The sequence below is a fragment of the Lissotriton helveticus genome, chromosome 5_1 (assembly GCF_964261635.1).
Source record: "Lissotriton helveticus chromosome 5_1, aLisHel1.1, whole genome shotgun sequence".
Classification (NCBI taxonomy): domain Eukaryota; kingdom Metazoa; phylum Chordata; class Amphibia; order Caudata; family Salamandridae; genus Lissotriton; species Lissotriton helveticus.
Window position 1 is genome coordinate 274456718 of NC_136065.1, and position 25625 is coordinate 274482342.

The 25625-nt window shown below is 43.5% G+C and overlaps 1 protein-coding gene across 1 annotated transcript in view; it reads right to left on the reverse strand.

The window, feature by feature from the left end:
* TNFRSF8 (TNF receptor superfamily member 8) overlaps positions 1 to 25625 on the reverse strand; it is a 258101-nt gene that overhangs the window by 184842 nt on the left and 47634 nt on the right. The window contains exon 3 of the mRNA XM_078640895.1: positions 109 to 181. Coding sequence (XP_078497021.1) covers positions 109 to 181 — 73 coding nt within the window. The remainder of the gene's footprint in view (positions 1 to 108; positions 182 to 25625) is intronic.

The window sequence follows — 25625 nt, forward strand, 5'->3', positions numbered from 1 at the left end:
ACATTAATCCATCAAGCTATTTTACCTGCTTGTAATACTTTCTTTTCATTCTAACACACTGCATGCATGTTCAATGAAGAAAAGCTATATTGCTTTGTTGATACTAACCCAGAGGGCATTTTATGCAGACTTTTTGTGGCATCCAGTCATAAGTAGCAGGATCTTTCACAGGGTGCAGCTCCTGCGAAGTAAAGCACAAAAAAGACATGATCAAGGGATTAAAGTGTAGTTTAGAAAAATGTGTGACAAGTACTCTGTGTGTGTGGGGCGTGGCGATAGGTTCACAAGAGAGGTAGGTAACAGAAGAGGGAGGGCACACAAAAGAGAATCAGTCTCTTACAAGGTATGGGGAATTAGATTATTCATGCTAAAGATGAATCAGATGATAGAATGACAACACGGCGGGATTGAGACCGAATGTTTGTCCTTCAGAAAAAGAGGCTAAAATCACACACACACACATGCCAAAGCGTACCTTTTACATGACCGTTTTCCCCAATTGTCAGTGAGATCATATCCCCTAAGTCCAGGTGTAATTGTGATATGTGGGGGGGTGTAATGGGTAAGGGCATGCAAGCCGGTAATCTTACGTATGCGCATCTGGCATCCTAGGCTTCTATTAATTAGGACTAGCTTGGAGATGGACCCATGAGGGATGTTAGGGTCAAGGAGTCGTGCAAGGTTTTGCATGTTGGCTGATACTTTAGGGCTTTCGGAATTCAGCCCTTCTCGGTCCCTCATGAGCAAGGTGTAGCGTCCTCCCCAGCCTGGGTATTTGCAAATGATCCCACCAAACATGGAGCTTGGTATTACACGTTGTTATTCCTCCGTGTGTAACCGTTAACTGAACATTCTACGTAATGAATTCAATTACCCACACCTAGGCAATCACGTCACTGTTCTACGGAGTCCGTCAGGAACCAAAATGTTCCTGTCATATCTAACTCAATAGACACTACAGAAGGTAGTCTGACATGCTCTAGGATTAGTTACAACTCATTCTCAAGAACAAGAAAAGAGAATTGATTCTGAAATGGAAATCATTTAGTTAATTGTTATAAATGCCTTTCGTCAGCAATATTTCTATGTAATCTAAAGTTAACTCACTATACAATGTGCTTTGAGGATGGTGGTTCCGCAGGAGAGTGTTGGCTGAGAATGAGTTTCTGGAGGCCAGTCTCCTCTCTCCCTTCACCCACCACTGTCTTGCCAAATGTAAGTTTGAAGGCTCTAAAAATTCAAAAGGCTTGGTGGATGGAGTGGTGGTCCTGTCTCAAGGTTTTGAGCACTGGGCAGGTCGGCCTTTTTCCTTGCTGCCATCTTCTAATCAAGTCATCATAGTGCCTCGGATGCGAACACGGGCAATGCCAACAGTAGGTTAGCACAGGAGTTGTACATGTGGGATCAGACAACAAAAAGTTTGTATATCTTCTGCTGTTGGTGTTTTTCTCAAGGGTAAAGGTTGGACTTGGGGGAATGGTCCAGTACATGTAATAGATTTGTTTCTGTTCTCCACATATGGAGTGGGGTGTCTTGCGCAGTGAGTAGTTGCGAGGTATGGAGTGGCCAGTAACTTATGCAAAAAGCTGTTGCATAGCCCTGGCATGTTTCCACTTTGATATTATATTGTTTGAGCCATGATTCCTTTGTGGTAAAAAAAGAAATCTGGGCAAAATGGCACATTGTGGACAGTGCTTGAGCGGAATAGTGATCTACTTGCTGCTCTAAGTAACACAGGCATGAGAACATGTGTGAAAATTCAGCAGTATTGAATAGGCCCAGCCAGAGGGAGAGAGTTGTGAGTGAAGCCAGTGGTCAGTTGCCTGCCAAAGAGCACAATGGTGTACTGCTTGTTCCACCAGGTCATCTATGATGGGAACCAAGATCTTCTCTTTTCAGGTCGGCTTATTTTTTAGATTCCCCTGGTGTCCTACAGGGACAAGGCCAACATTGTGCTGCCATATTGGAAGGAGTCCACACTTGTTGTACCTGTTAGTAACAGGCCACCTAGCATTGTCCTGAACTACCTGAGCACCTGGGAACAGCGGTGAACAAGAAATTGCTTGCACATTTTCCAGGTGTTTTTCTTGCAGACATGCAGTTCTTGTTCAATAAAGTTATCTTGGCTATATTTCTGTTGCATCCCTCAGAGTGACCTCTTGGAGAGTCCTTTGCACAAACAAACACATATGTTGATCATTCTCTGTTGTTTCACGTTTGTTGTAGTGCTGCGAGGTGGGAGTAGCATGAAAGACAGTTTGTAGTGGTCAATGTTTCTGGTTGGGTATGAACATGATAACTGTGATGTTGAAGCTTTTCAATTCAATTCAATACAATGTACTTGTTTATAAGCTTAGTTAATAAAAACCATTGCATAAAGTACACTAAGATTTTTTTTTTATAAAACAATAAGATTTGGATCAGTCATGTAAAACTGTGTTCGCGATGTTGCAGGCAGGTGAGGTGCAATAGGCATAAAGTTCTTACTGGCACATGCATCAACGTAGGGTTTTGCAATTCCTAAATAGCGATTGTTAAGGAATCGCTATTTAGGAATCGCAAAAGCCTATGCATGTAGGAATCACTATAAAAATAGCGATTCCTAAACATTCCTTAATTGCTACTCGCAAATTGCTAGTCACAATTAAGGAATGCTGTCCCATTCATTCCTATGGGTCTACAGGCCCATAGGAATGAATTGGAGATTGCATGAGCAATTTGCGAGTACCGGCTCATGCAATTTCAAGGGTGCAAGGGTGTCAAAATGACACCCTGTTGCACCCCTGAAATTGATCTCTGCACTTATGTTGCACACATATGCCCTAAGGGCATGTGTGTGCGCAACATGAAACTTTGAAAAATGCACAAAAGTGCATTTTTCAAAGTTTTTGCAAATTACCATGAAGTTCAACTTCATGGTAATTTGTTACTCCTATTAGCGAAATCACAATTTTTTTTACTTTCATGCAATGCATTTAAGGAATCTCAATTAAGGTTTCCTTAAATGCAATCGCAATTTAAGGAATCGCAATTTAGAGATTCCTTAAATTGCGATTTTGCATTTGGGATGATACATCCCAAATGCAAAAATACCAGTGGCAAAGGGGCGGATTCTGAGAATCTGCCCATTTGCGACCGGTTTTTGGTTTGATGCATGGGGCCATTAATTGTTTATAAGGGTCATCCTGGAAATGCGCAGTTAAATACCATTGACTTACTGAGAGAGGTCAGCTATTTTCCTCTAGATGAGTTAACTGTTTTGCGACGCAGGTCAAGTATTTAACTTACCTTTGAACCTCAGTAAAAGCAAATGGATGCATGCAACTGTAATCCCACTGTGTCCCGTATGTAGCCTCTGTTCTGATTCTATAGATCATGTTATGTTCTTTTGCTCTGCATAAGCTAAGATTAGAAAAAGGTGGATAATTCCAGCATGTTGTTTGTTATCCTTTACAGTAGAAGCTGTCGGAGTGCTAAAATCTGATACCACAAAATGGCTTTTGTTTTCTGTATCAAGGTATTTGCTTTATGCTTGGCGCTCTAGGATCAAGACTCTAGCTATTACTAATTAGCAAGAAATTAATACGACAGCTTTTATAAATGTTATTATAATCAGAGTTGAATATGATATGTTTTACATGGTAAGATTAAAAATGATGTGACATAGTCTAAATCTTACGGATGCACCTATGAGCATGCTTACAAGAAGTAAGATATATAATTGGATGAACTAGGATAAGAACTTGTATGTATTAGAAATTGTATGCTTTAGGATTTTTTTTAATAATTCTAATAAGCTTTTCGAAACTAATGGGATTGTTTTTATAGTTACTCTTATATTAGATGAAGTTTATGTTTTTATGTCATACCTATTTTATGTTATTGTATAATGTTTTTATGGAAAGTATTCGTGTATGTTTGTCTTGTGAATAATCATTAATTGGTCGAAGAAAATGACTACTGCTTGGTGGCAAGTTTGTACTCCCAAAAATTTGAAGCAGCGGTGCAGATGATTGCAGCGCTCGTTCTGGAATTTCAAGCAAATGCGGATAATGTGCGTGATGGTTTCAGGGGCCTGATTACAGTCTCTCCAGAGGTTCTTAACTTCTATTTATAGCCATTTTATACACATGTCTAAGGTAAAGACTTCGCAGGGGAGGACCAACAAGAACTTAAATAGGTCTGTTGTGCCAGGGATTTGTAGCAATGAATAATGAACCAGGAATACACTCCCTTCTAAAAGGTATTTTTGTCTTTTAAGAAAAGATAGAGCACGTACGCTTTTGGTGACATATTTCTTGAAGACTTAGTAGGACGTTGGAAGGTCCCACAACTAACCCTGGGTGTGGACTACGCTACACTCGCGGAGTGTGCGTAGTTTGCGCTACTCCGCATTACACGAATTGCACGTAGCATAGTGCAAAAACGCGCAGCGTAGCGGGCATTTTTTGCTTGCTCGCGTTCCTCAACGTCAAGTTGGTGACTGCAAGCGAGCAAAATCAACATCCCGGCGAGACTTTTTCCTCATTCGCGATCCGCAACATCAAGTTGCCGATCGCAAGCGTGGAAATAAACTTTGGGTGAGATTCTCAACACGGGGAGGTCAGGTTTCTCATTGCGAGTGGTCGCGTATGTTCGTATGAGAAACTACCAGTCCGCATTGAGAAAGCTGTCATGTCGTGGCCTGAATAACGACATACAAAATAAATATATTTGTAGGAGCTTTATTCTTTGCGTCCTTTCTCGTTCCTGTCCCTACACTATCTGCCCCTTTCCTGTTCTCGCTCCACCTCTTCCCCCAACCCCGAAACTCCTCCTATCCCAACTACTAGACTGTGTACAACATTACATCTCCCCCTTTGTTAACAAAGAACTTGAACAGCTTCTAGTCCATTTCCTCAATCAGTCTCTTTGGCTTGATTATGTCTCTTCGTGGCCTGAGACGTGTTCCGGTGTCTGTCAGTGCATTTTCCTGTGACCGGTCAAACCTCAAGGTTGGGCATGGTTGACTTGATTCGCCAACATCTTGTTGCGCTGTGTCTCTCTCAAGTGTTTCTTTCATACCTGGTGTGCATTTCTGAAAATGGGACGCGTTTTGGGTAATCCTTCTCTGCTCAGACTCAGCAGTAATCATGGTGCCTTTATGCTGGGTAACAGTTAGAGGTTCATCTTTGAACCGACAATCCGTTTTCTTGGTCTGCTCTTGTTTGACCACCACACAATCTCCTGTTTACAAGGAGGGAGACTTGGCACGCCATCTGGCGTCGGCATATACTTTCATCCTGCTCTTCTCCGCACGGTCAGCCCTGGCTGTTTCTTGATGAGTGCGTGTTGGGGACACCGGTGCCAGAGCTCCTTCCCACGTAGGGATTCTCGCCCTGATGGGTCGCCCTAGCATGAGGGTAGCAGGGCATTTTCCGGTGGTGGCGTGTGGAGTGGTTCGATACGCCCTTAATACTTCGTTCAGAGCCACCTGTCTTTCTTTCATAGCGTGGCCTGTTGAAAGGTCTTCTTTAGGGTGGCCATGAATCTCTCAATGGTGCCATTGGCTTGGGGCCACAACGGTGTAACCTTTCTATGTCGAAAGTTTAGATGCTTTGCAAATTCACTGAATTCATGGCTATTGAAAGGAGGGCCATTGTCTGTTTTGAGTTCCTTGGGAACGCCCCATGCAGCAAACACTTCGTCCAGTACAGCAATTGTGCTGGAAGCATTGGTGGACGATACAAATTGAGCTATTGGGAATCGTGAATATTCATCCATGATAGCCACCACATACCGGCCAGATTGGAGGGGACCATAGAAGTCCATGGTGAGTTCCTGCCATACCCCTTCCAGCAATGGAGTCATTTGAAGAGGAGCTGGAGGCTCTCCTGACTTTACCAGTTGACACTGTGGACAGTCTTTCAAGGTGGACTCAACTATTTGATCTAGTTGCGGGAACCAGACTCTCTCCCTTAATGTTCTCTTGGTGGCAGCCACTCCTCTATGACCTTCATGTGCCAGGTTAACCACTCCTTGACGTAGCTGCCTCGGGATGACAATCCAATGGTCCCTCAGCAGGAGCCCCTCCGAGGTGGTTGATAGTGAGTCTTTCATTTCGTCCTCGCTCTCATGTCTCCATCGATGTGTGCGCAGTCGGCGCATTACTTTCTGGAGGATGTTGTCTTGGGCCGTAGCATCCTTGATTGCTTCTAGGGGAACTGCGGGTGGTCGGGCTACACCTACCACAAAGTGTATGTACTCTTCAGCAATCGATGAGCGTGATTCATGGGATGCCTGTGGGTGTCTGGACATGTAGTCCGCCGGATTCTCACCCGTCCCGGGTTTGTGAATGATTGTGAATGTGTACTCCTGCAATCTCAGACCCCATCTTTCAATGCGGGCGGCATCTTGGCCTTGGGGTTGCCAAAAATGGTGACAAGGGCCTGGTGATCCGTGATCATGGTGAAATGTTTGCCAAAGATGAACACATGGAAATGTTCACATGCCCACACAACCGCAAGGCTCTCCTTCTCAGGCTGAGAATAGGCCTTCTCAGTATCGGAGAGGCTGCGGCTGGCGTATGCCATGATGTGGCGTCGCTCAGTGTCGTTGTCATATTGAGCTAAAATGGCGCCCAGACCTACAGGACTGGCATCCACAGTTATCTCCGTCTTCCTTTTGGTGTTGAAATAGGCCAGATTGTCCGCTGATTCCACCGCTTGCTTGATTTCTTGGAAAGCCCGCTCGCACCGGGGGCTCCACACAAACGGTTGCCCTTGTTTCGTGAGGGCACGGAGGGGGTGACTGATCGTTGCATAGTCCTTGATGTATCTGGAGCAGTAACTGGCCATGCCCAGGAATGACCTGACATCGCTGACATCTTAAGGGCTCTTAGTGGTGTTGAGCGCAGTCACTTTCTCGGGGTCAGGCTTCATTCCAGCCTCTGAAAATACGTGACCAAAGAACTTGAGCGTTGACTGGTGGAACTCACACTTGTCTTTGTTCAACGTTAGATTCACTTCCAGGAGAGCGTGACACACTCGATCCAGGGCTTGATTATGCTCTTGGGTATTTGATCCATACACCAGTATATCGGCACTGTAGTTCAGGGAGTTCGGGATATGCCTGATGGTTTGGCGTATCACCTCTTGAAAAATTTCCGCTGCGGAAGAGATTCCGAAACTCAGACTTTTGTAGCGGAATAAGCCCAGATGAGTTGCAAATGTTGTGATGTATCTTGATTTTTCACGTAACTCCAACTGATGATATCCCTTGTTGAGATCTAACTTTGAGAACACCCTGGCTCCATTTAATGCCGCTATCATGTCGCTCAGGTGAGGCCCTGGATGTCGTTCCCATTCTATTGCTGTGTTGGGAAGCCTCATGTCCACACATAATCACTTTCTCAGGGGTACCCTTTTTGGGAACGATCACAACTGGGGACACCCATGGTGTGGGACCGTCCGTTTTCTCGATAATGTCCGCTTGAAGCAGTTCCTGAATCTCGTCCTCCACTGCCTGCTGAAGGTGAAAAAGTACTCGCCGTGGGTGTTGAGCAATAGGTCGCACTCGGTCGTTTATGTGTAGGCGAATCAGGCACTTGTTCATCTTGCCGAGTCCATTGAAGAGCTTGGGAAACTTCCGGACAATGTCTGGATTGTCATGTACTCGGTACAGTATTTCGACCAGTCTGAGTCTCTCCGCCATGGGCAAACTGAGGAGACAATCAGCCTCCGGTCCGTGAATGACATGAATATATGCTTGTACTGCTGTGGATTCATGTTTGAGCATCGTTGCGAACTTGCCCAGACAGTGAAGTGGTTTTTTCGCCATCCAGTTGAACACTCTGACGTGTGCAGGGCTCAACGCGGGCTGCGGTCTCATCTTGTTGTATTCAGTCACGGGCATGTAGTTTAATGATGCCCCACTGTCAAGTACAAATTTGGTGGCATGAGTCCCCACTTCAATATCCAGCGGAAGATACTTTTTTAGTTGATCCGGGTCAGCCACCATGCAGACGTATTCGTCCGTGTATGTCGTCTCTCGAGAACTTGACCTCGATTCCCTTGACAATGACCTTCTGGTCCGATGAGATCTGTGAGACTCTCTGCTGGAATGTGACGAGCCAGAAGACGACACCGCCCTGTCCTGCCCAGCCTTTGCATGGTGTCGCCTTTCATCCGTCCGAGGTCTGGTTTTCTCACTCTTTCTCTCCATGCTGTACACTCCACACATGGCTTCGAAATGGTTCATGCGCCCACATTTCCGGCACTGTTGTCCCATTGCTGGACAAGTGTCTGTATGCGGGAAATCGTACCCACATCGATAGCATTTCCTTGGACGTTCTGGCTTCTTGGTGTAGCTCGATCTCTTTTCTCTCCTTCTTGATTCGTGTCATCGATGACTCCAATGGGTGTGTCTAGAGGCTGGACGAGACCTTCTCTGATGGTCGCTGGATCTTCTCTGATGACCAGAGCTTTGAGTCCAATACGCTTGCTCCTTTTTCTCGCCTCACCCTGTCTCCATGGTCTTCGCATGCTCTTCTGCCTGGTCGTATACTCTCGTCATCTCCTCAATCTCGTCGAGGTCATGACTCTTTCTCAGCAGTCGCCTGCGAAGGGTCTCTGAATGACAGCCATCGATGACTCTCAATCGGATGGTATCTTCAGTTGAAAAGGAGTCAAAATTGCAATACTGCGATAGTCGCCGCAGTCATGATATGAAAGTGCTCATCATTTCCTCTTTGTCTTGACGTGCCTGATGAAACACGTACCTCTCGTAGTCCACATTTCTTTTGTGTACAAACTTTCTGTTGAGTGCATCCCGTACTTTATCATAGGTCCCTTTCTCATCTGTCGGTAATTCTTTGATCACTTTCCCAATCTCTTTGCCAACAAGATTGCGGAGTGCAATTAGTTTGTCTCTGGCTTCTGTGACTTTCGATCCTTCTAAGTAGTCTTCAAAATCTTCCAGCCACTTCTGCCACCGAGGACCCATGCTTCCGCCCGCCACCAGGGTCAATGGTTCCGGGGGGCGTAGATGTGAGATGATGGGCGTGACAGGGGCAGCCACGGCCGCTGCTGCACCACCTCCGTTTCGAGTGGGTGACGTTGACATGACTGGACTGACGTGTTAACAACACACTCGTGTTCCGACTTTTGCACTGCTCACTGCTGGTGTCTTCCAAAACTCTTTTTTTTTCTTCTTTTTTTTTCTTTCACTTGCACTCGCCAGTGCTTGTCTGGTGATTATTGTTATTTGTCCTTGCACCTACCAGTGCTTGTCTTATATTCATCAAAGCTTGTTTGGCTGTTTAAATGCTTGTCCTAGCCTCAAACTTGGGATGCCTGACTTCAAAATGGCCGCTCATGTACTTCACAGGGGATGTCCTGCACAGCTGCCTGACTCTAAGATGGCCGCCACATATCACCCACGAGGCTTGATTCTTCATTCATTCTGCATCTCACTCGGTCTCATTGGACACTCACCGAGGGTCTCTCGTTCAAACAGCAGGAATTTGCAGCTCAGCTTCCACTTCCAGGCCACTTTCACCATCCAGGTAGGCCAGGAGCGAGCTCCGATTTCTTTCGCCTGCCGCGTGCCGTTCCTCACGCATCGGGGGTGAGACCCGATGTCGGCACTTTCTTACGGCGCCTCCACGGGGTCACTGGCTTCGTCGGAAGCTCCCCACTCCTTCAGGATACTTCGGGAGGACTGAGGTGGGCTCTCAGTACCTTCTCTGGGGCACAATCTGCAGGGCGCACTCGCGACTTTCTTTTTGGCGCAAAATATCGCGTCGGGTGCTAGCAAGTCAGCGCTGCACTAGCGCTGTTCCCTTGGGGGCTCTACACGATCGCCAACTCGTGGAGCAGCTCATTTACCGATGGCCCGGTGCTGTGGGCGGCGGCTTCTTCGGGGCACACGTGTCCTGCAGATGAACGTTCCTTTCGTCGGGGTGCCCAGGGACAGGACGCTTCTTCTTGGGTTCTGGGGATGACTAACTTCCCATCCCACCCTCGTTGCCAGTTGTCATGTCGTGGCCTGAATAACGACATACAAAATAAATATATTTGTAGGAGCTTACAGCCTGATTCATCAAGCCGAATTGCGCTCGCAAAAGGCCAGATTCTGAGAATCTGGCCCATTGCGAGCGCAATTTTTGCATTTGGGATTCATCATCCCAAATGCAAAATTCTGTAATTGCTAATTCGCTAAATTGCGAGGAATTACATTTAAGGAATCTCTATTTGAGATTCCTTAAATGCAATTCATCAACCATTTTTAAATTGCCAATTCACAATTTCGGGCCGCTATTTACCGAGAGGGCAGACCTCTCGGTAAATAGCAAAAACTTAGAAAAATGCTTTTAAAGCATTTTTCTAAGTTGCATGTTGCACACACACATGTCCTTTGGACATGTGTGTGCGCAACACCAGTTTCAATTTGCATTTAAGGGGTGCTACAGGGTGTCCTTTAGACACCCCTGGCACCCTTTAAATCGCTATCTTATTTGCAAGTAGCTAATTGCTAATCGCAAATAAGGAATACTCCCCATTCATTCCTATGGGCCTTTTGGCCCATAGGAATGAATGGGGAGTTATTCCTTATTTGCGATTAGCAATTTGCTACTCGCAAATAAGGAATGTGTAGGAATCGCTATTTATTTAGCAATTCCTACATGAATACCGTTTTGCGAGTCCTTAATAGCGATTCGCTATGAATCGCTATTAGGGGCTCGCAAAACGGCCCGTTGATGAATAAGGCTGTTTATTCTTTGCGTCCTTTCTCGTTCCTGTCCCTACACTATCTGCCCCTTTCCTGTTCTCGCTCCGCCTCTTCCCCCAACCCCGAAACTCCTCCAATCCCAACTACTAGACTGTGTACAATATTACAAAAGCTGCCACTCGGTGTGGACAATCATCTGGCACTGTGCAATCAATGCAAACAGCTTTTTACCTACTGCGCTACGCAGTTCGCGTAGCTACGCTTAGCTTACGTAGTGCGAAGTGCACTTCACGTAGCTACGCGTAGCACTACTACGCAAACGACGCCCACGGTTACCCACAACCCTATGATTTGCAGATTGTCTAGGGAGGACCATAGATAGTCCCCGTGAGGGCAATGATTGCATTTTTTGATAGTTCGATCCATACCCTTTGGTTGAGGGAGTAGTATTTAGCACATCTCAGTCTGCTGCAAAATTTGACTAAGGCTCCTTGTCATACGTTACATTTTTTGCATCCAAAGTTCAACGTTTTTACACAAGGAATAGTGGATGCTACCTCACTGAAGATAAAGGTCAGAGGTTTGTGAGCTCTAATGGGACGAAAATGTGTTTGCCACTGGGAGTTTCAGGTAGGGACCTTTCAACTGCCAGCAAAGAAGGCCCGAAATAGCCACTCAACGAATGGACATACATTTGATAAAATGCATAGGATATCGGAAATTACATCACACGTCTTTTGTCCATATGACGCCATCACAGGAAGTGACATTGTACTTCCTTTGACCCACCCCTAATGACATCACACGTAACTACATCCTGTGACAATATATAATGCTGCCATTATACACCCTTTGAAATAGCATCCAGTGAGAGTTTGTTCAATATAAACACATTTTTGCAGATAAATAAAAAGACGCAGTGAAGGTCTTCATAGGGATTTCTGTGAGAGGATTGATTTTAGTTTTGATCAAGCAATTTATTTACAGATAACCCAGGTCAATATATCATTTTGCCTCGAATCAAACTGTGCTTAAGAAGTAGGAATTAAATGTTTTGTGACATATTACAGTCTTTACGAATGGCAGGATAAACGTACCTTTAACATTACCAGCATTAAGTGCATTTGTACAATATGGCAATAGTTAGTTTTGGTTTGTCTTAACTGTAGACAGTGATAATATGTGCTAATGATGATTACCCATCTCAATGATAACTAGTTTATCAACCTCGGAAAGATGAAAGGCTAAGTGGCTCCAGCAGGATTCGAAAATGTGAAGTAAAGACAACGTTTTAAAGTGTTTGTGATATTACATATTTTACCATCTTTCCCAATCATTGCATTGAAATCAATTCTATTAACTAAGGATATTGACCTTCCAAGATGGTCACAATATGCAGTACCAATAACGGCGTTAGCCATGGCAGTTACCAGGGCAACCACAGGCGTCTCTGCAAGTGCAGCACGGTAGGACATCTGTAGGAAATTGTACTGGGCTCCCATGCAGTTGTAGATGGGGACTGTCTCTACATTTATCCCTGATGCACAGTCAGGTACACTGCGAGCAGAGAGCTCGTACAGACCCGTGAGGTGAAGGCCTCTGAGCCTAGTATCTGCTTCCGGAGTTCAGGGGCAGGTCCCCCTATGACTGGGGGAGATGCTAATGAAAGACCCTCATGGGACCATGTTCCACTGCCGCTGCAGCCTCCTTGCTTCCCGTCCAGACGTTTTGACAACATTCCCGAGGTGATAAGACTCCCCAGCTATTGCTACCCAGTGGTGCCCTGGTGTAAGGTAGAATGATGCTCAGAGCTGTCCATACATCTGGCATCCCCAAACATTTGCCAAGAGAAGGGTATAAAGGACCATAGCGTCCTTGCATCCAAGGAAAGTATTTCATCCCAGCTTGATTGCTTGTTTGTCATTGTCAGTTCCTCATACACGGTGTTTGCACATCTGAAGGCCGCTTTTTAAGCTGTTTTTACGATTTATGCAAGTTATCAATCACACTCAACATACAAAACCAATGTGCTTTCAAAAATAGAAAAATCACTTTTTAATTACTGACAGTCAAAGGTATGTTTTAAATATGCTAATCAAGGTAAATTGCAATTTTTTTTAAAATGTGTACTCCTATTCCTTCAAAGGTAAAAACGATACAGGTGACTTGAAGGAGGTGAGCAGGCCATTAAATGCCCTTTCCATATGTACATGTGTGAAGATATTTGTTACATTCATAACGTTCACTCAGCGCTCAAGTAGTCAGGCGGTTGCTTCAGGGTGCTGATAACAACATGAGATGATCACAAATCTCATATAGAATGTCACACGTGTCTTTTTTAAATCTTTCCATTGATATCAAATGAATGTAATCGAAATATAAATAAAAACAACATTAAGAATTACATCAATCTCTTTGTCTGTTGATTGGAATTTGATCATTGCTTGACAGGTATACCTAAAGATTCAGGGTGCTCTAGAGATTTGCTTATTGGTAGAGAGCTAAGTTTCATTGTGACTTGGAAAAAGTATTATTGCTAATGGTCAGGGGCAAGGGTGCAATATATATGGTAAAGAAACACTTGCGTATTTGCTACAGCGTGTTTGTGCATGTGTGTGTGTGTTTGTGCATGTGTGCTTTGGTAAACTGCACTTGGGCATTGTTTCGAACTGCATACATTCTTAACTGAATCTAATTATGACGTGGTAAATTTGGAGCATGTCCAAAACATTTCGGAGTGTTGATGCAAAACTGAGTAGGTAACTAAGATTTCTGAGTGATGTTGCAAGTCTGGGTAGGTACTGAGGATTTGTGAGTGGTGGTGAAAATCTGAGTAGGTACTGAGGATTAGTGAGTGGTGGTGCAAATTTGAGCATGCCCTAAGTAATACTGTGTATTGGGGCAAAACGGAACATGTACTAGGTTTACTGAGTTATGGTTTAAATCTGAACAAGAGATTAATGAGTGATGGTGTAAATGTGGCCAGGAAGTCAAAAATTCTAAATAACGGTGCCGATCTGGACCATCCTGTAATGTTTTGATGTATGATATTTAATAACAATATTCTAGTTTGGTCTGATGGAATGAATGTTCCAGTCTCGTGTGTTTGGCTTTTCACAGTGCTCTTGATTGTCTCCTAATACCAGGAGTGTCCCGTGCAGGTTAGAGCGGTGGGGCAGTGTGGGAGGGGACTCGATAGACGACGATGAGGGAAAATTAATTATGTATTTAATTTTCCCTGTATCATCGTCTGTCGAGTACCCACACCCCGTCTCACCGCCTCACCGCTCTTACCTGCACGGGCCGCTCCTGCCTAATACACCACTAAGCTTGGATCTCACGATCACAGCAGCTCTGGACTAGACAATTGTTTTACCACCCACTATCCATCTTCATCCTCTGTTGTCATATTTATCAACACTTTATTTATTATTTGGCTCTCTTAATGCAAACCTTTCTGAAGTGAGTTATACCCAAAGTTATGGTTGTGCTCCAGCTGACAGATTCTAACACTGCCCATACTGCCAGGGTACCCATAGGGTATGGCTGTGCTCCATTCAACAGTAATCCCTATCTGCCCGACTTGCCTTGGCACCTATAGAGTGTGGGTGTGCACCAGCTGACGGTAATTTCATATTTCAATACTACCCATCTTGCCTCGGCACCCAAGGGTGTGAATGCGCTCCAGCTAACAGTAATTCCAACACTGCCCATCTTGCCAGGGCACCCATTGAGTATGGGTGTGCACCAGCTGACAGTAATTCCAATACTGCCCATCTTGCCTGGGCACCCATTGAGTATGGGTGTGCACCAGCTGACAGTAATTCCAATACTGCCCATCTTGCCTGGGCATACACAGAATGTGGATGTGCTCTGGCTGACAGTACTTCTAACACTGCCCATCTTTCCTGGCACCTTTAGAGTGTGAGTGTCCTCTGTTGACAGTAGTTCCAATAGTGCCCATCTTGCCTGGGCACCCACAGGTTATGAATGTGCTCCAGCTGACACTAATTCCAACACTGCCCATCTTGCCTGGGCCCCCACAGAGTGTGGATTGGCTCCAGCTGACACGAATCCCAACACTGCCCATCCTGCCGTGGCTCAACCACAAGCCTCAAAGAAACCACCCCTCTTGTTCATCAGATGCACCCTTTCATACATCGCCGGTGGGATATCCAAAAAATACCCTTGGCACGTATGTGAACATTTGTCTGCTCTACTATCACAAATGTACTTTATTAAATGCCAGGAGTAAAACATTGTTCAGTATGCAAGATATCCACCTGGAGACTTTGCAGTCCAAGTTAGCATTCAATGACTGTACATGGTTTTGAGAACTCCTTCATCTCTGTTATCAACTGTGGATTAGTCAAATCAATGTAATTTTAGGGATTTTGGGGAGGGGAGCTCAGACGTATTGTTGCCTCCCACAAACTGACAAATCCTCTCTTTGATCAACAGAATTTGCTCAATTGACCTCTCTTGCAAACTTTGCGCATAAATCCCTACAGGAAGAGAGTCACCCGGATAAATGTCTTCCAATTTTCAGAATACTAATTCCAGTCCTTTTTGGAGTATTTTAAGAATGGTCAATAAATGTTATTAATAATTCAGTCAACCATGCTCCCACATACACCAGAGAAAGCCAATTTCACAGCTCGTATTTTGGAGATATCAAGATGAAATTTTGGAGTCAGAGAATCTCAATTATTTATGCCCCTTCACCAACAGCTTTTTCTTTTTTTTTTATTTCAAGAAAATTTTATTGAAAAAGAATTGATATAAAGTAAAAGGATCAGAATACAATTCAAGTGATACACTAATGCAAGAGAGCTATACAATCAGGGGCTAAACTTGAGAAATAATCAAGGTAAATGCATATACAATTAAAAGTAGCCAGTTATAAAGTAGAGAATTCAATTAGGGAAAAGCTATTAGCTGGGTACTAAACAAACGTATCACTTATCAAATATGGAGATGGGGACAGGGGAGGAAATAGGATAAGAGAAGAGAGGAAAGAAGAGAGAGAGCAATAGAAGGATGAAAGGGAGTAGAGGACAGGAAAGAGAAGAGAAAGAAGAAGAAAAAAGAAGAAAAAGAGGAAGGATTCCCACAGGACTAACCAACCTAGAAAATTAAAGGACAACACTTAGACAGACATATCAAAAGGAAACTGAGGAACCAACCCTTTTGAGGACAACTCCATATAATCATCTAAAGCTTTCCAAACCCCCCTAGAAATAGATGGAGAAAGGTGAGCTTGATCAACCGACGTGTGAGCACTACGTAAAAAGGAAACCCAGGCCCACCATGTATGATAGGAAACCAAAGAAAAGGATTTCCATTCCATAAGAATGATTTTCACAGCAATAGAAAGGAGAAGATCCATCAACTGTAAATCCATAGGATCCAATGGGAGAGGAGTAGGGGCAGCCAGTGGGCCCAATAAAATTAAAGGAAAAGAAAGTTGGAACTCAATACCAAAAATAAGAGAGAGATGTTTATGGATGAGGTCCCAAAAAGGCTGAAGCAAAGAGCAACCAAAAAACATATGGTGAAAATCGCCTGGCAACAAACCACAACTCCAGCATAGGTTGTCATCTTTAAGATTTAGCGAATGAAGACGCACAGGCGTCCAATGGAGGAGATTGATAGAGAAAAACTTAGATTGCATTAAAGATGGTGCAATTTTATTACGGAGAGAGAGTTTACCAATTAATTGCCAAGTCTCCGAGGAAATATGATCTGTAATAGCAGGATCAAAGTGATGTATCCATTTTTGCTGAGCAACCGTCTGTGCGGGTAGAGAAGCAGATGACAAGAATTTATAAATTTTGGAGGCGACGTGACCAGATTTGATCCAAATATGAAAAAGTGAGATGAGAGAAGAGGTAGGATGAAGACGGACTTTAGCAAGGGCCACTTTAATTTTTAGAAAAGTATAAAAATCAAGATTTGTTAAAGAATGCGTTTGAGCCAAGGTGGAAAAAGGTAATGGTTGATCAGAAGCATCATACAGATGTTTAACAAGCGAGATCCCTTTATCCACCCAGTAGGCCATAAGGTTGGGAGTAATGTTGAGTTTAATTTTGGAATTCCGCCAGATAGACGACCACCTAGTTTTGTGTAAAGGAATTGCCACTTTCTTGTCTACTTTCCTGACCGCAGCAATTGTATCAATAATGATAGAACGAGAAAACAGGATATGTAAACTAGATGTCGTGCAAAAAGAGGCAGTAGGCAAAGGGGATGCTAATTCTTGTTCTATGAGCAACCAAGAGGGAACATGAATAGATGGAGGAGAGAACCATAAAGCTCCTTGAGAAGCCAGAAAGGCAGTTTGGTATTTTTCCCAATCAGGAAAATTGCAGCCCCCCATATCGCAAGGCCGACGCAAAAATTTGTATGCAAGTCTAGCACGTTTGTCATTCTACAGAAATTTAGAAGTCAGACCATCGATTTCGCGAAAAAAGGAATCTGATAATTTAACCGGAAGCATGGATGAAACAAAATTAATAATCGGTGTGATCATCATTTTGAGAGTCTGGAGGCGACCCCACCATGAAATATGTTTCGGAGACCATGTATCCAAAAGACGACGGACCTTAAGGAGAGTCTGGGATTCATTATAGGCAGTGGTAGCATAGAGAGTAGAACAGAAATAAATCCCTAAGTATTTCAGATGCGTAGATTGCCACTTAAAGCCCGCAGAGCCGATATGAGAGGGGAAGCAATAGGCATTGAAAGGGAACATTTCCGTCTTATCTTTATTTAGGGTATAACCTGAAACCGATGAAAAGAGGGAAATGGTATTTGAGATAGCAGGGATTGCCAAAGCAATATCGTCTGAAAAGATGAGGACATCATCCGCGTACGCAGCAGTTTTAAGACGGTGAGGCCCGAAGCAAAAACCTTTAATATCAGGGTGTAGCTCAATCAGATGAAGAAGAGGGTCAATAGATAATAAGAATAAAAGTGGGGATAAAGGACACCCCTGTCTAGTGCCCTGACGAAGATTAAAAAACGACGACGTAGCACCATTAACTCTAATATTAGCTTTAGGTTGAGAATATAAGGACATTATCATATTAATAAACGAGTCGCCAAGATTGTGCGCACACAAAACTGCACGAAGAAATGGCCAAGAGACCTTGTCGAAGGCCTTTTCCGCATCAAGGGCCAAGGCCGTGGCAGGGAGTTGAGATCTCTTGGCAGCACCGAGAACATGACAAAAAGTACGTATATTGTCACGCGCAAGACGGCCTTTCACAAAACCAGTTTGAGAAGGATGAACAAGATGAGGGATAAAGGATTCTAATCTCTTGGCCAGAATTTTAGCAAAAATCTTAGCTTCCATATTAAGGAGAGAAATAGGACGGAAGTTCTTGGGATCCGAATGATCTTTCCCGTCTTTCGGGATCACTACTATAGTAGCTTCAGCAGCCGTACCAGAAACTGATCCATCCTTAACAAAAGAGTAAAAGAGAGATTGTAATTTGGGAACAAGCGTAGGGAGAAAAGTTTTATAAAATAAAATTGGATAACCATCAGGGCCAGGAGCCTTGCCAGAACGAGTAGCTTTAATTGCAGAAATAATTTCTTCGGGGGAAATAGGCTGATTTAGAAAAGTACGATCATCATCAGAGACCGACTGAATCGGAACCGAATTTTAAAAAGCCTGACACCGGTCAAAAGAGGAAACATTAGAGGGAGTGTACAGTGTATTATAATAGTCACGAAAAACTTCAAGTATTTCCCCTGTTTGAAATTTTCTAGAACCTGTGTGATCAGTAATAGAAGAGATTTGCGAGGACTTAAAGGAGAAATCCTGAAATTTTAAGGTAGCAGCCAAAAGCTTCCCAGCACGATTTTTTAACAACAACTTCTTAGATTTCTGTGCTTGTACTCCAATATGAGCTCGTTTAGTAACAATGGTATTATATTTGTATTTTAGTTGTTTTATTATCTGCAAACAAGATGAATCTTTAGATTGTCTAAAGTTGGCTTCCAGAGTTTTAATTTGCGATGATAAATCTGTAAGCTCCTTTTTAATATCCGAGTTTCGTTTGGACATACACTTAATCACTTGACCACGGAAAGTACATTTAAATGAGTCCCACAGAACGACTGGGGAAGAGACAGAGCCTTCATTTTCATGAAAAAAAGGTCTATAGCTTTAGAAAATTCATCAACCTGAGAGGCATCATGTAAAACTTTGGTATTCAAACTCCATGAACGACCGTGCCCTTTAGGGGCAACGGAGGATAATGTAAAGGTGACCGCCGCATGATCGGAAATCAAAATAGGATGTATAAGCGGAGAGGAGGAAGATGAAACAAGCGAAGAATGCACCAGGAGATAATCAATACGAGAGAAGGAAGAATGAGGCGAAGAAAAGAAAGAAAAATCACTACCAGTAGGGTTATGGAGTCGCCATAAATCTTGAAGATGAGTAAAGGAGCACATATTAAGCATTTGTTTGTGAGATTTGGGAGGACGAAACTGAAATGCGGAATTCCTGTCTAAAAGAGGGTCCATTGGTAAATTAAAATCTCCGCCAACAATAAGATTGCCAGAGTGCGGGGTGTCATTTAGTTTCTTGGTAACCGACTTCCAAAAGGCAGGATCATCATCGTTAGGAGCATAGATATTCATCACATACAGTTCATGTTGACCATCCGACAACTTAGACAACAGCCAGCGACCCTGAGAGTCATGATCAGAAGAAAGTATAGATAAACCAGAATTTTTGGAAACTAATGTAATGACTCCATTCCATTTACCAGAGGCATCCGAACAGCAAACATCCGAAACCCATTCCCTCTTCAAAAACAACGCCTCTCTGTTAGAGACCTTGGTCTCTTGAAAAAGAACCAGGTCAGAAGACAGGGACTTACAATAATCTAAGACTTTCGACCGTTTCACCGGATGATTCAAACCCTTAACATTAAGGGATAAAACATTTAAACCCGGCATGGAAATACAGAATAACAAAGAAAAGATGACATGGATGACAGAAAAAGAAGCAACCCTACACAAACAAAGAACAAATCTTCAAACCTAGGAAACACGGAGGGAAAATCCATGTGGGGAATCCAAGAGAAAAAGGAAGAAAGAAGAAAGGAAAAGAGAAAAAAAAGGAGGGAGAGAGGAAGCAGGAGGGGAGGCCTAAAAAAGACCAACATCATACTAGGGAGAACGTGGAAAAGGCGAGTACAGGTCCCGTACTAGGAGGAAAAGTAATTGATCACAATAGCCCCAAAATATAGCAAGCTGATAGCATTAAACTAGAAACTGGTAACAGAAAAAATTAGCAGCGCAAAGCTGCATAACCATTTAGATAGGTAAGAAATAACTGAGAAAATTGTATAAACACAGTTAATCATCAATCCAAAATCAGAGACATAGCAATAATAGTTAAAACTAGCAGAGAAACTGATTAGAAAAACAAAAATCAGAGGTAACACATGAACAATAGATGAGTATATAACGATTAATATGCACATTCTGAAAAATAAAAACATAGTTAATGAACAAACTATACCTGTATATAATAACAATATATGAGTGAAGTAGAAAAAAACGGAACATACAAATATGTAGGAAATAAAGGAAGAAAGGCAGTAAAATGGATAGAAAAGAAAGAGATAGAAAATGACAAATATGAGAAAGAATAAGATAACTAGTAAGAGAGAAGCGTCGAGAAAAGAGAAAAGGGACTTGAAATAAATAATGACAGAAAGTAAGAGCAAGAAGAGCAGAATACAAGCTGAAGAGCATGACTGTGGAAAGAAGGAGAGAGCAGAAAACAGTAAGGGCCCAGAAGAACAGGAAAGGTCTATCAAATAACTTTGGAAGTTAAACCGACATATAGCGATAACATGAACAGGCATAATGTACCTAAACAGAATGTCTAATGACATTTAGTTATTAGTCTAAAATCAAGCAATAAAGCAATACTAATTAATATTATCAGAGAAACTAATTAGAAAAACAAAAGCCTGAGGTAACTCATGAACATTAGATGAATGCCTGACAAACGGAAATGCATAACCTAAAAATATAGGTAACGAACAGACTATAACTGTATAGAATAAGAATATAGAGTTGAAGTAGAAAAAAAAAAACGGAACATATAACTATGGAGGAAAGAAAGGAAGAAAGATAGTAACATAGATAGAAAAGAGAAAGACAGAAAAAAGACAGAAATGAGAATAAATAAGGTAAGTAGTAAGAGATAAGCGTCTAGAAAAGAGAGAAATGACTTGGACTAAACAACGACAGAAAATAAGAGCAAGAAAAACAGAATACAAGCTAAAGAGTATAACTCTGGAACAAAAAAAGGAGAGAACAGGAAGCAGTGTGAATATCAGAAGAATAGAAAAAGTCTAAGAAACATCCTTGAAGGTCAAGAACAACTTATAAGCTCAACATGAGAGAGGAGAGACCCAGGCATGCAAAAGAGTACATCTAGACGAAAGAAGAAGACAAATCAAGTGCCCGATGCACCAGAAGACTGCGAAGTCGCTTTCTGAATCTCCATCTCTATCTCCAACTGGTTGTCCAGAAATGTAGATAAGTCGGCCGGTTCATCAAAAATTCTAGAACGTCCTTTATAAGTAATGCGGAACTTCGATGGACCAGAAAATGAAAAGGGAATATCCAGTTCAGAAAGACGTTTCCGAAGATTAAGGAAGCCCTTTCTCCTTATAACCGTATCTCTGGCAAAGTCCTGAGAAATTGAGATTCGATGACCATCCCAGATGACTTGTTTAGCTTTGCGCATATGAGAGAGAATCTGTTCAGTATGCTGATGTCGCAATGGCTTAAAAATAACTGCTCTTGGCTGGGTTGCCGATTTAGACCGAAACGTTGGAACACGATGTGCTCTTTCTATTTCAAACTCTCTGAGGAATGAGATTTGTAAGGTGTCCGGAATCCAATGAGATAAGAACTCTATCATAGATGAAGATGATTTCTCTGAATCTTCCGGCAGGCCAAAAATGCGTAGGTTAGATCTACGGTTGCGATCTTCCTGCTCAGTGAGATCTCTGCGCAATGCCGCCATTGAGCGCTCCATGTGGTTGATGGATCTGGAGTGTTTCTGCATACCATCCTCTGCAGAACTGATTCGTGATTCTGTCGCAGATACACGAAGAGAGAGGGCTTTAAGGTCATTCCTGATAGCAGACACCTCCACTTGCAGCAAATCCGTATTAGTTTTTGTTGACTGCGCAATATCATGCACCTCATTAAGGCGCGTTAAGATGGTGTCCAGCGTGGAGGTAGTGTCTGACTGAGCAGACTCAGGCGTAGGAGACACCGACTTAAGTCTTTTCAGTGACGTGCCAACATCTTTAGCGTCTTTGTTACTCGTGGAGCGACCCATACTTGTAGCCATGAAGGAGTAACCACAAAGAAAAAATATATAGCCACTTGAAGGAAAGAGAAGAGCAAAAATTGCGCAGACTTCAGCCCAAAATAAGAAATACAGCACACTGAGCTCAATGGGCGCTTATAATATAATAGCGGCGGACTTATATGCAGGGCAGACAGGTAGCCAAAGAATGATAGATCTACAGTTAATTCAGGAGGGCACAGCACGGAGTTCGCAGGAAAAAACTCCACACCTGAATGAGAGAACTGCACTGAGAGAAAATAGCGCGTAGGCAGCTTAATTCCCAGCCAAGCAGCAAGAAAATAGCATAAAAAAGGAAAAAATGTTACCAATTGCAGGCATCATAGAAGAAACTCCCTGGGCAGCCACCACGACCTGCAACATTGTAGCGAAAACGGCATTCCTGAGGAGAAAATGCCACTGCGTCAGGGGAAGGAAATGGCGGCCGTCCGTGAGGAAAACGAGCGTCAGATAAAAATCATGCAGCCGGTGCCAAAAACAGCAGAAAAACCTCCTCAATCAGCTCCCCTCATAATCCGCTGTTGAAGGCTGCCTTTTCCGCTCACAGGGGCAGTCGGGGACCGGAGAAATCAGCCCGACGGGAGAACTCGCCTCGGAGCTCAAGCGCAGTCCGCCATGCAGAAGCGGCGCGCAAGCCACGCCCCCTTCACCAACAGCTTTTGAGTGCAGATCTGAAAACTGTATTCAAGGTTAATGGATGACGGAGCTCATCTGACCATGCGCGAACAATTACTGAGCAATAGGCCAAATCCACATGCAGTTAGATTTAATGAGTGATGCTGTATATTTGAGCATACAGTAAGGATTATTGAGTGATGGGGCTAATACGGATATGCATAACAGTGGTAATTCTTGATATGGCGTAGTCACTCCATGGAATCTTTCTCTTATCCGTTGTAATGCTTGCCCTGGCATAATGGTTGTTATTCTTTAGATACTGTAGATATTGTTGGCAAGAAGTTACCCAGGCCTGCTGTACTGCTTTCATTTAACTAATATTGGTAATTTCTCGCATTTTTATAGCATCATTAGTCCTACTGTGTGAGGCCTCAGTCTGGGAAACTGACATCACTTGTCGGCATCCACTCGTTCACTCACTCACCCATTCAACCCACTCATCCATTCATGCGCTCCTTGAAACACACAGCCATCTATCAACTCACATATTTAACCACTCATGTATGCAATTACTGGCTCATTCATCCATATGTGAACTCACCTGTCCATCGAACCATTGACTGTTTCTCCCATTCACCTTGTCAAACATTCACATTCACCAATTAATGGAGCAGTAATTTCACTTAGAACATACCCAGACCTATTGGTTTTGCCAATGCCCCTAAAACGGGCAGCATCCTGCACTATCTTTTCTGTACTTCTACTTTTTAAGTTCTAAGGTATCTACCGATCCCTGATGAGGAGTTATCACAGGAAAAGTCACATACAAAGAAAGGGCCCTGGGACCCTCAAGCCTTTCACTCCATATATCTCATCGGAAAGTTTTCAGAAATACTCAAGAAACCCCGAATCAACGACCGCCCGAGCTGTTCAGTCACCAAGTGATGCGTGTGCTGAAACCCCGGCACCCACCGACGCTCCCCTCGGAGACGCACGCATCGCGAGAACAACAGGAAATGACACAAACGTTTTTTCACAGAACATGCTGGGTTTGGGTCACTCACACGTGCATGCGATACAGAGCACTGTGGCGGGGGAAAACCAAGCCGGTGACCCGGGCGTGAGTAATAACTTCAAAGGAACCGTGGCCAAGTGGACGTCTTGTCTTGAGTCAAAGGTGCACCCACACATCAGAGCAGGGACTGGTTTTATTATTACATGTATGTTTTTTTTTATTTGAAACGTTGTTATAGCATGAGCCCTGCTTCAAGGAACAGGACACTATGGGGCAGATTTACAAGCCCCTTGCGTCCCTTTTGCGCAGTTGTTGTGTCACTTTTGTGATGCAGCGGCAGCGTAAAAGTTGCGGCCCATTTACAAAGTGACGCATATAGGGAGATGCGTCACGTTGTAAAGCCTTGCATGACATTATACCTGCGTCAGGCATAATGTATGCAGGGTAGGCGTTCCCACGCAGGAAAGCCTAATAAAAGTGACGCAGTGAAATCTACAAGATTTCACTATGTGACTTTTAGGATGCCACTGCGTCAAAACCTTATGCCTGTTTAAAGCAGGCGTAAGGAGTGACGCAGTGTATTGGGAATAGGCCGCAACACACATTGCTGGAGTTGTGTCGTGCTTGCGACACGACTCGAGCAATGCATGACTTTTCTGGCAACAGATGAGTCAGAATTTCTGATGCATCTGTCAATGCTTGCGCCATGGTGCGCCGTATTGTAAATACGGCGCATCCATGGTGACGCAAGGGTTTTGCATGGTGGCACAGGGAAAGTGACGCATCTCTACAGTTGCGTCACTTTCTTGTAAATCTGCCCCTAAACTCTGTGAGTGGAGGGGACAAGAAATGGGACGGACGAAGTGAGATGTACATTCAGATTCGATGCAGTGGGGGCTGGGGTTGATGCAGTAATGGCAAATGCTCCACTTAGGTCACTGTGCTGGCCTCCACTTTATTATGCAGCCACATGAGGATTCCACAATGCAATACAGAATCTAAAAAATGTTGTTCCAAACAGGCTGGCGAGACATCCACATAATTGCTAGTATTTTTAGTTGATTTCACCGGTAATTGATCAATAGGGAACCCTTCTTCCTTGAGGTTATCATGCTGTAAAAACACATCGGGCATATTATCAAGAAAGGGCGATACATTATTGCCGCTTTTATCGGCAGGAAACTGCTGCTAAAGCAGCGATAATGGGCTTGATAATATGCCCTTGTGAATTCCCATAGAAGCCCAGGTTCTGGTGTTAACCTGGGCTTCAATGGGAATTCACATTTTTCAAGTCTGCTAGCCTAGACTATTGACTATTGATTTTATTTTGTTTGTCATTTCTAGTTCTGTTAACTCGCTAATGTGCAGCTTCATCCTTTTCTGGTGGCTCTGTGCAAGGTATGTTGGAGCCTCAAGCAAAATTATGTTTTGCTTTTCAGGCTCTCCATTTTTGCAAGCAGCAAGGCCATTTTTAGCAATCTACCAACCAATTATGGCCATTGGTGGTGGTACCATAGAGGAATTGCCTAAAATGACCTTAATGTAGTTCCGGTTCTACATTTCAGCCAGTGAGGGGTGCAGTTTGCCAGCAAAATATATTTTTTTTCCAAACAGATTGCTTTGATTAGAATGTGCACATTTTCTACCTGGATGGCATTGATGAGAAAACCTTCACGTAAGGGCTGGGGGACAATGTAGATTAAATGAGGGTGTTTTGTTTTACAGTATAGTACTTGCTGTGCTGGGACACGCCACCTGCTATGTAATGTCAAGGGGTGATTGTAAAGGGTTTATTCCGAGGGTTTTGTTTTCGTACAACACTAGGGGCCAGATGTAGGAGCCCTAATACCGGTCGGTAACGGC